At 46.1% G+C, this 11,422-nt stretch overlaps 1 gene segment (V, D, J or C); it reads left to right on the forward strand.

Moving 5' to 3' along the window:
• Positions 1–198: 198 nt before the first annotated feature.
• Positions 199–10,827, forward strand: LOC122212713. The segment is given in 2 exon segments: positions 199–276; positions 10,483–10,827. Coding segments are annotated over 2 exon segments (423 nt in total).
• The last annotated feature ends 595 nt before the right edge of the window (positions 10,828–11,422 follow it).

An 11,422-nucleotide genomic window follows, 5' to 3' on the forward strand; every position in this document is an offset into this window, starting at 1 on the left:
TCTTCCAGAGTCCTGCCGTGGGGTGTCCTTGTCGGGCCCTGATGACTTCCATATGCAAGATGGAACCCCGTGCACTGAAGAGGGCTGCTGCTATCATGGGAACTGCACTCACTGCATTATGCACTGTCAAGAAATCTTTGCAAAAATTCTGGAAAGGTGAAGATGTCTGCTAGACCATAAATCAAAAAAGCAGCCGACATGGACACTGCAGAAGACCCCGGGGAATTCAACACTGAACCTGTTCCCACACAGACGTGCCGTGTGGAAGGCTGCAGTGTAGGAATATCACACATCTCCTTCAGCTGCAAGAGCATGTTGGATTCCATCCGTCCAAGATCTCAGGGTTCTGGTGTTTGCGGCTGGATTCATGTCATAGCACAACCGATATTCGTCATGTGAAAACTGGTATGTCATGTGCTCCTGGAAACATGTCAGGATACCTACTGCAATGGCAGTGTGGCTCAGCTGAACTATGACTGTATCCCGGAGAAATGCAGTCACAGAGGGTCGTGCGACAATAACAGGAACTGCCATTGCCACATAAGCAGGGATCCTCCATGGTGCACTGGACGAGGCACTGGTGGGAGCACGGACAGTGGACCCCTCCAACAAGAATGCGGCCAGTGAGGCAAAGTCATGAATCCCTGTTATATCTCAGAGCGGTTTTTGGTCCCATTTAAGCCATAATAGCTGCATTCCTTGTGGTGTCGCCACAAATGTCAAATTATCAACCCCGAGAAAGTTAAGGGACTGATTGTTTCTGACGACAATCCATAATTAGCCTCCTGACTGCTGAACAACTATAGACAATCCAACTGGCACATGTGTGACAATACAGTAATGAGGCTGCAGAGCTGACATCCACATTTCGGGGGTCTGCAGGAGACACAGGGGTCCACAGGCACATCAGGCTCTGACACACATCTCTCATGGCTCACTGACCAGAACGCTGAAATAAAACTTAAAAACTGCATGCTTATGGCCTCTACGTATATATCTAAGCTTCCAAGAGCCCAAACTGAGCCCGAGATTATGTGCAGAGGACCTGAGTCAGCATCTGGGTCTGGAACTGAGGTATATGCTTCCAGAATTAAGAGACGTTCACACAAGCTCTTTCAGGGACAAATTCATGAGTTGTCTCCAAAACTGTGCTCTTGCACACTGAACATTTTCTCATTCTCCAGGTAATCTGTCTTCCCCCAGTCCCAACGTGGGTTCAGGATAATGGAGGGCTACCACCCACCCACATTGCCTGTTCCACACTGGGGTGTCTGTGGGCTGTGACGGAAGGGGACTGGCATTAGGTTCCACCTAGCACAAGCTGTGCCTCTCTGGAGACAAAATTTCCAAATGTGGGAGACTGAGACCATGAGGTTTAAAGGAGCACCCAATGAAATGAATCAGAAAGGCAGGCACAAGTGCCTATGGATGACTCTGGCATCCAGTTGGAGCCCGATGAATGTGAATCCCTGCTCTCTTTCTCTTGCCTACTTTGCAGTGAGTTTAACCTTAGATAAGGATCTGCCTAGGATTCCCACTGGTTTTCTGAGAGCCTTCTCGAATAACCACACAGATGTGAGCCTGTGAAAAGTTAGGGACTTCAGCCCCATCCATTCTCAAGTGATCAGGTACTTGCTACCCTGTTTTCTATGTCCTGATCACTGGGGCTGTGGGAAGGAGGCCTGCCCTTCCCAAGGTCCTTGTGTACGCTTGCTTCTGAGCCCTGTGAGTCATAAATCCTGTGCCTCCATTTCCTATGTTGGGGGTGCACTGAAACCCCACCTTGAGTCAGGAGGGCTCCATGCATCTCATGTATCCAAAGCCAGAGCTCAGATGCCTAGGGAGCCACCTGTCCACCCCCTGAGCAATGGCTCTTGCCTATTCCTTCAGCAGGATACAGTCTACATGTTCTTAATTTTGTACAACAACTGGGGTCCCCAACACATTTGTCCCCAGGGATGGGATTGGAGGCCTAGGTGGTGCCCTCCAACAATGTGTTAGCACTGAGAATGGCTCACTCGTTCCTCACCCCCACATCTCAGCTGCTCTGGGAAGGAGCTGGAGCTTGCCGGTGGTCTGTAGCTTTGCTTTGGGCTGATGCCAGGTGTTGCCAGAAACCCCCAACCTAAGTTACCAGTGCCATAAAAGGTCAGACTCCCTGCAGAGACCAACAATCAGGCACCATCCTGGGGTTCCAGAGGTGTGTATTTCCTACTGATCTCCAAGTGAGATATTGCTGGACACCGAAGACCATATCCCTAGATTGGTGTCGAAGAAGACGCCAGCTGCTGGGTCCACTGTGTTGCAACCAGTACCCTGGTGTTGTGTTTGCTTAGCCATGCCTACCTAGTGACAGAGGCAACTCTACCAGGAGCATCATGTCTCCCTGGGAGGAGGACACGACCGCAACCTCCCCCTACTGGCTGTATTCCTCACTGCTGCTGACAATGACTCCCTATTTGACAGGTGTTGTGGGGGACACCTCAGTGTGGGAGGCCTCAGCACACGTGTCTGGGAAGACCTAACTTCTATCCCAGGTCCTCCCTGTCAAGACCACTACACCAACATATCCACGGACCAGTGTGAAAGAGAGATATGGTGACAGGCACTACACCATCATGAAAATGCAAGGTTTCCTGGAATTCCTTGTTAATGATGTGGATGCCCTCACATGCCATCAGGCCAGTGGGAACAAACCCAGTGCCTGGCTTTCCTGGGGGGAACTACATATCAGGAGTCTGTAGGACTGCAAATTGCACCCCCCTACATCCAATTAAGACAGTATATGCACATCAATATTGTGCGCAATAGAGGACTGAGTAATTGCACCCCATAATTCAAGATTTACTGAAGGAGCGGGGACAGTAAACACACCATTTCTCCTTTCAGTCTGCCCACATGATGGGCATTAAAGCCCCCTCCTAACAGGTGGTGCTTTACAGTTGACTACTGAAATGTAAATTCCCAGCTGTCCATAAGATGGCTCACATTCCCAAGACTGTCTAGGCAGTTGAGGGTATCTAAAGGGCCACAGGGGAGACTCTGTCATGACTGAGCTAGACAGTATGTCCCATTCAGCATCGATGACCAAGGAGTCCCAGCCACAGTCTGCTCTCAACCTGTGCATCTCTACCCTGCTGCCTTGGGAATTCCTAACAGTCCAAAGAGTGCCAAGATGTTAGGCTGACAAGCACATGTAGAGCCTGTCATGAGTTCCCACTGGCCTGGGCAATTGAGGGTCACTGTCACTGGTCAATTATCATGCATTCCTGAAAGTTTGTGAGACATGGGAGGCCTGCACCCCTTCAGCAGCTATAAGGTGGGTTTTGTCACCTGACTGAGCTACTCCAGATTTTTGGTCTACTCTCATATGACTTGTGCTGTTAGGAAGCCTTACCTGGAAGTGGCTGAGCTATGCCACTTGATGCACAGGTAGTCTGAGTGCCATTGAAACATTTTGGGATCTGGACAGTGTGCCATGGGAGTTATGCTGGAGCACCTTGTGACCATCTGGCACCAGATTGCCTTGCTATGTCACCGAGAGAGAGAACATAGCACCATGACTGTCTTCATACAAAGAGAAATATTCTCTCCCAATACTTCACCTGAGCAAAGGACCATCCTGAAGCTTCCATCAAAGTTTTGGTCCCAATCAATGCAGTGGAAGGAAAGGCAGAGTGACATTGTCGTTCTGGTTGTGGATACCACACCCTTCCATTTGTCCATCCACATGGTGCATTCACCTGTTTGCATTGTCAGGAAATAACACGACTTTGGGGGCTTACTTGCTATCCTGATGTCAAAACGATTGACAATCAGACTGATTATTTACTGTAGACGGGATTTGGAAAACTGGTGTAAGGGTCTGTAGCAGCTTGCGTGAATCCAGAAGAATCTTTCCCTAATTCTGATGGCAGTGTAGTCGGTTAGCAGTCCGTCATAAGGTCCTTCTCAGCGAGGTGGCACTGGGTGCTCTCTGAAGACCTGATGAGTGTCCCATATTCTGTAGAAAGGGTGGCAAGGCTAGTCAGTGGCAGAGGCCATGTTCTTATTGTCTGTGGATGATACGACCCAAGTGCACCTGTTAGTTCTTGGACATGGCTATGCATGGCATCAACTTGGTCATATAAGTTATCATAAAGTTCACTCAATCAGTAGAGAAGGGGTTAAGGATTCCTTTCTAAAATACTTTGCAAAGGGGGTCAGTCACTGCCTGATGTTTGGAGCATTCCAAATCTCATTAAGGGCCAAGGACAATGATTCTGGATGTTCCAGGCCAGTTTCCAGGCAGTTTTTCCCTGAAGGAATTTTGTGTCTAGTTTTTCATGTTCCATATCTGTTCTCCTAATCCACATATCCTCATCGTCCTCTTCTGTGATGATTAAGGATGATGTGGGGTATGAAATTCTAATTATCACCCCCAAGTCTTTGCAAGTATGTAGTTTGTCTATGTGCTGAAGTGAGTTCCTTGGTCTGGCTAAATCCATAATGGAATGGCAAATCCAGGAACCATTTCAGGCATTACATTCTTTACCACAGTCGTGGCATTGGCATGTCCAGTCAGACAGCATCAGTCCATCCACCAATCATGCAGCCATTAACCAAAGAGGAAGCCAATTTCTCAAATCCATCTGGAGAGCCCCAGTGGGTAGGGAGGGGCTAGAGGGACTCCCTGGGGCCTGCTGATATTACACAAAACTTGGAGAGATTTACAAGTAGTGCCCTGGGAAATAATTTAGTCAGAGGTTTAGTGGATGCCTGGGAAGAACCCGCTGTCTCTCTGTTTCTTAATTATCCCATCTGATGGGGCTGGTGCAAGACCAAAGGAGAGAAGAAAGGGGCCTCAGGAGGCCCACTCAACCCCAATGTACACCCCATCTGATCATTATCTGTCCACCTGTCTTTTCCCATTGTGAGGAACTTACATGATAAACAATAGTCCAAGTCAGGGAAAAAGGCAGGCTTCTAAAATGAAGGAAAGGACAGGGGCCTCTGATCTTGGCTGTGTATTTGACAGCCTTGTGAGCTCTGTCAGTCGCTGGAGAGATAGTGACAGTCTCCTCACGGTTTGGGCTGGAGAGTGACTGTTAGCAATTTTAGCAGAAAGATCAGTTGCGTATAATAGGGCAGCAATTATAGGCCTGCTGGCAAAATGTTCTCTGTCCTCTGGTACTCATGGCGGTTAGGACCTGTGGGATTTGCAGAGGTGCCAACAGCCCTGAAGACTCCAGGGCATGTCTGGAATGGTTGTGAATAGTGGCGGTCTTTCCCTTTGCACATGTGCAAGCTTGGGAAAACCTGGGAGCGCAGTGGCTTAGACTGATTTTACAGCAGGCAGAGAGGACGCCTGGAGTACTTTTAGTAGGGAAACTGGCCTGAGTGGCTCCTATGTTTCCCCACATACAGAAGCTGTCACAAAACAGAAGTCAGGGTGGGGCAACTGGGTGGCTCAGTTGGTTAAGCTATGGACCTCAGCTCAGGTCATGATCTCGCAGTTTGTGAGTTCAAGCCCCACATCGGGCTCTGGACTGACAGCTCAGAGCCTGGAGCCTACTTCAGATTCTATGTCTCCCCCTCTCTCTACCCCTCCCCTGCTCATGCTCTGTGTCTCTCTGTCTCTCAATAAGAAATAAATGTTAAAGAAAAAAATTTTTTTTAAAAAATAGAACTCAGGGTTGACCACCAGATGTCCCGGAAACCATTCCTGTAGCTGAGGGCAATCGTGTGGAATGAAGTAGGGTCCCCCCTTTTAAATGTTTTTAATGTTTATTTATTTTTGAGAGAAAGAGTGTGAGTTTGGAGGAGCAGAGAGAGAGGGGGACACAGAATCTGAAGCAGGCTCCAGGCTCTGAGCTGACAGCACAGAGTCCGATGCAGTGCTCAAACTCACAATCCGCGAAATCATGACCTGAGCTGAACTAGGACGCCCACCAACTGAGCCACCCAGGTGCCCTGGGTCTCCCTTTTTAGAGAGGGGAGTGGGATAGCCCAATTTAAACTGTTAACATGACACAAGATGATGGAGGGGTTGGTCAGTGGCCTGCTGGTAGGTAGGTGGTGGGCCTGGAAATTACAAACTTGTCAGAGAGGAATACAGAGGTGAGTGGGGATCCTAATGTATCCAGACAGCAGCTGTGGGGGTACAAGCATGCAGTGGGGCCTGATGGCCCAAGGTCTAATTTTCATGGGAAGAAAGTTATAGGACATATCCGAGAGGCACAGGTTGTCACAGGATACCTGCAGCCACTCCATTTCCATGGAATGAAAGGTGAAACATGTTGTTGATATACAGTTGAGAGTTTGGGGTGTGCACAGAGCTAATATTAACACTTTAAAGTAGGTTAATGACTCTGAAAGCCACGAAAAGAAATCTGTGGCAGCATCAGGTAGGGGTGAGGGGCTCACAGAGACAAAGGCAGTGAAGTTAGGGGTCCTTGGGAAGCAGTAGCCAGGTTTCCTTAGAAGCTTATGCAACTGCATTTTTGTACCGGTGAGAGGGATGTGAAAAACTGACAAGACACTTTGTGGTGATTTTCGAAGCACTGTGACATAGTCCTCGTTGGCAGTAGCTGTTTGCAACCATGGACATTAAGAAGACAGGAGGGTGTATGGCCCTGACCGGCTGGTGCTTTAGGAGGGTGGGGGAGTCTGCAAGGGCTCTCTGACTCCTTTGGTAATAGAGTGACAAGTCACAGACATGCGAAACAAGAGTGCAGCCTTGGGTGAAGGCACAGAATGTAAGTTGGCTTCAAGAACTTGGAGTACTATTGAGCCCAACTTAGTTGCCTTCCCCAAGCATACATGAAAAGAGAACTTGTGAATCAGAGTGCAATGGCATTGACAAGAAAGTTGAGCAGATGTTCATCCCAGGAATGCATCTTCATCACCAGGAATTGAGGCATGAGCGGCAGCCTGGTTAGGGACAAAAGATGGGGGGGGGGGGTAATAGATGACAAAAGACTTTATGGTTCCTACATTGTACAAATCAGTAGCTTTGATTTCCATCTGAATCAAATTCTGTTCTTTCTTTACTCACAAGATCGGGGTGTTACACGGTGAGGAGGTAAAGCAAGAACATCCTGCGGTAACAGAGTCTATTACAGGGTCAGGTCCTCCCTCTGCTGCAAGACAGGGCATCTGGCTACTGATGGGTGGGGGCAGTTCCTTTCTCAGGCCCCCTGAGCACAGGCTCTGCACTGGGGGCAATCCATCCTCTTGTGCATGTGAGGCCCAGACACCAGTGGGCACATCTTTAAGACTCATCCTCTGAGGAGCACTTTGAATGGAGGTGGGTCTCCAATAGGGAAAGGGGGAAGCTTGAGGTGTGGTCTGATGGCAGGGAAATGAGAACACCTTATTGTCCCTCCTGCATTTTGGATATTAACTCCTTTTCAATATTTTTTATTGTAATGTCTACCCTCCCATAGACTGCCTTCTAGCTCTGCAAATATTTGCTTGCCCCTTTTCTGGTATGATGTAGTCCCCCTTGCCTGCTTTGTTCTCTGTGACTTTGCTTTTATATCAAATCAATCATTCTCAAGTGAATGTCATCATGTTTATCTTTCATGTTTTCTTTGAAGGCATTTAGGTTCAAGTGTTCTTCTTAATCCTTCATCCATTTTGAGATTTTTTTGTGTCGACGTATATGTATGAAGCAAGATTATGGCCAAATGTTATTATTTGGCATGTATATATCAATACTATTTTTTAATTCTTACTTTGGTTTTGAGGGAGAGAGACAGATCATGAGTAGGGAGGCACAGAGATAGAGGCAGAAACAGAATCCAGGCCCCGAGCTGTCAGCAGGAGCCTGATGTGAGGCTCGAACCCACAAACCGTGAGATCATGACCTGAGTGGAAGTGGGATGCTTAACTTACGGAGCCACACAGGAGCCCCTAGTCAACACCATGTTTAGGAGACACTATCCTCCCCCCACTGTGCATTGTTGGAAATCTCGTGGAGGATTTGCTCACTGCATCTGCAAACTTCTACTTCTGGGCTCCGTAATGAGCTCCACTGGCCTAAATGTCTCATTTGATGCCAGCAGCACACTGTTGTGGTTAATGTACCTCTGCAATATCTTTAGAAAGAGAGAAGTGTGATGTCTCCAGGTTCTCTCGACGTCATGATTGTTTTGTTGCTTCCATGTGTTGTGTGCTTTCATATGAATTGTATATTTTTCAGGTTCCTTAAAAAAGTCATTGGCATTTTTACTGACATAACAAGATAAACATAAAAATAACATAAAAATATAAAGCAGACAGAAAATAGAGACTATCACAAATACAGAAAACAAATCAATTACATAAAAATTTGTATTTGGAAAAGTATATAAAATTTGAAACAAATAGGTAGCCTGGGGAAATAGGGAAGACTCAAACAAATGCCATCAGAATTGAAAGAGGAGACATAACTGAACTAAAGACATGAAAAGGATCATTAAAGAAAAACTTAGGTATTTATAGGCCAACAATTAGATCACCAGGAACAAATTACACATTTTATGCCATAATGTAGTCCACCAACACTGTTTCATGGAAAAATACAAAATGAACAAAAGAAAAATTAATAAGATTTCTCTATCTAAAGCCTCGCCCTCCAAGAAATCTGCATAGGAGTCCATGCCTTTATTAAAACTTCTACTAAGTATTTAAAGAGAAATTAATGCCAATATTTCTCAAACTATTACAAACCACTGATAAAAAAACAGCACTCCCAAATGAAATTTGTGAGGACAGCATTGTTTTCACACCAAAACCAAAGAAAGACACCACAAGAAGGGAAACTACAGGTCACTATCTCAAATGAACATACATGCAAAATTCCTTCACAAAATCTGAGCATACTGAAATCAACAGAACATTGAGAGGATCATACAACATAATCCAGTGGGATTCATCCAGGGATGCAAGGATCCTTCAACATACACAGATGCATAAATGTGATGTCCTCCATTACCAGAGGGAATGACTGAATCAAAGCCATCATTAATTGATTCAAAAAAACATTAGACAAAATTCAACACATGTTCATCATTTAAAAAGAACCCAATTAAAAAGGGACTGAAGGAAATTACCTCCACATGATCATGGCCACTATGAAAAGCCCACACCTGACAGCATATTGAACGGTAAAATGCTGAAGGCTTTCCTGTCAAATCAGGAGCCAGGTAATGATGGTCACCCCTAACATAAGTATTCCCCATGATAACGTGAAGAATACATATGCCACCTCAAACTATGTCATCTTGTCACACTGCTTATTTGGGTGAAAGTCACTTGAGAAAGAGCCCAAGTACACTCAGACTCTCCATCGTCCCTTGACAGCAGGATATAAATCTCCCTCCCGTGTACCAAGAGGGAAGAACCATCGTTAGCACCAGAATAAGGAACACAGGGACAAGAAGGCTACGCAAACAAACCTACTTACTTGGTGACTAACATAATACCCCAAACTTAACTCTTGCCAAACCCAATGTTTTTTTTGTCTGAAAGACACAAGTGCCACCTGCTTTGTCCTTTCTCTGGGTGTCATATCATTAGGAAGGCCATGCACTTACAAAATGAAATTTATTCTCTCCTGTAGAAAGGTCTTATGTAAATTGAATCCTTACACTGGCTAAATCCCAGAAGAAAAGAAGGGAAAAGCTTTCTTCTCCTACCACTGGAAGACATAACCAGAAAAAAATAGGGAATTAAAAAAATAAAAGACATTTAAATCAGTAAGGAGGAAGGAAAATTACTTGTTTGCAGGTGACATTGATCTTAAACATAACAAAACCCTAGAGATACCACAAAAAAATATTAGAACCAGTTTTTTTAAATGAGGAAAAGAGCAGGATGCAAAATGAACAAAGAAAATAAATAAAAATAAACGACCTGTGATTCTACACACCAGCATGAAAATACATGCAAAATAAATAACAAAATTATACAAGTGAAAATGGCACAGAATAAAGTATTTTGGGTTAAACTTCAAAAAGTATGTAAAACTCTTGTAGAGTGAAAATGATCTATGTTGATGAAAGACCTGTAAAAATGCACACAGGACTGCAAATACACCTGTACTCACTGAATACAATTATTCAAATTGTCACAGCACCATCTACACAAACTAAACTACAAGTGCGTCCTAACCCTGTAGTTCACTTTTAAAGAATCAAATCTAAGACTGGAGCTTGACATATATGTCAGAGCACATGCAAATGGGGCCCTTTCTGTGCTGATAAAACCAACCCAGCCCGACCGTGCAGCTGGGAGACGAGCCCCAGCCCCGGGAGTCCCAGGTGTTCCCATTCTGTGATCAGCACAGAACACACACACCTCACCATGGAGTTTGTGCTGGGCTGGGTGTTCCTGGTTGCTCTTTTAAAAGGTAATTCATGGTGAACGAGGGACACTGAGTCTGTGAATGGATGTGAGTGAAACAGTGGATGTGTGACAGTTTCCTGACCAACATGTCTTGTGTCTGCAGGTGTCCAGTGTGACGTGCAGCTGGTGGAGTCTGGGGGAGACCTGGTGAAGCCTGGGGGGTCCCTGAGACTCACCTGTGTGGCCTCTGGATTCACCTTCAGTAGCTATGCAATGGGCTGGGTTCGCCAGGCTCCAGGGAAGGGGCTGCAGTGGGTCGCATATATTAAATATGATGGAAGTAGCACAGGCTACGCAGACTCCGTGAAGGGCCGATTCACCATCTCCAGAGACAACGCCAAGAACACGCTGTATCTGCAGATGAACAACCTCAAGACCGAGGACACGGCCACATATTACTGTGCGAAAGACACAGTGAGGGGACCTCACTGGGAGCCCAGACACAAACCTCCCTGAAGGAGGGAATCAGCACCACCAGGGGGTGCACACTATGCACAATTCTGCTTTGTGTTCCCAGGCGCAGGTGCACATGGAGGTTACAGGCAGGTTTCCTGTCAGGGTCTGGGGCTTACTCTCCACACAGCAGTTTCCCCAGGGAGCCTCCCTGGGTATATGATTCTGTGTTTACCTATTAACTCTCGGAATTAGCAACTGGGTTGTCATAGGGAAACTAGACGAACATGCACAAAGACACAGTTGTTTGCACTTGCTTACTCCGGTCCCTCAACATGAGTGAATTACAGATTTCCTGAGGCACAACAGCTGCACATTTACAGAATTCCCAGATGCGCTCCCTGTGCAGCCAGGACCACAGGATCCCACAGCTCCTCATTATCCTCACCCAGCCCTTGTCCCAGTCAAACAACGTGACACTTTCTTCATAGCCCTTTGCTACTCAGGACTTTAAATGAGCTACAGCTTTATTCAATTACTCTAAAGGAGAGACAACCAATCTCCATGTATTAGGCAAGATTCCCCTGAGGAACAGAACCAAAAGGTCATTGGTTTCCATAACTAAACATGTTGAGAAGACCCATGACCTACTGTCACA

This window comes from Panthera leo (genome assembly GCF_018350215.1).
Source record: "Panthera leo isolate Ple1 chromosome B3 unlocalized genomic scaffold, P.leo_Ple1_pat1.1 chrB3_random_Un_scaffold_42, whole genome shotgun sequence".
Classification (NCBI taxonomy): domain Eukaryota; kingdom Metazoa; phylum Chordata; class Mammalia; order Carnivora; family Felidae; genus Panthera; species Panthera leo.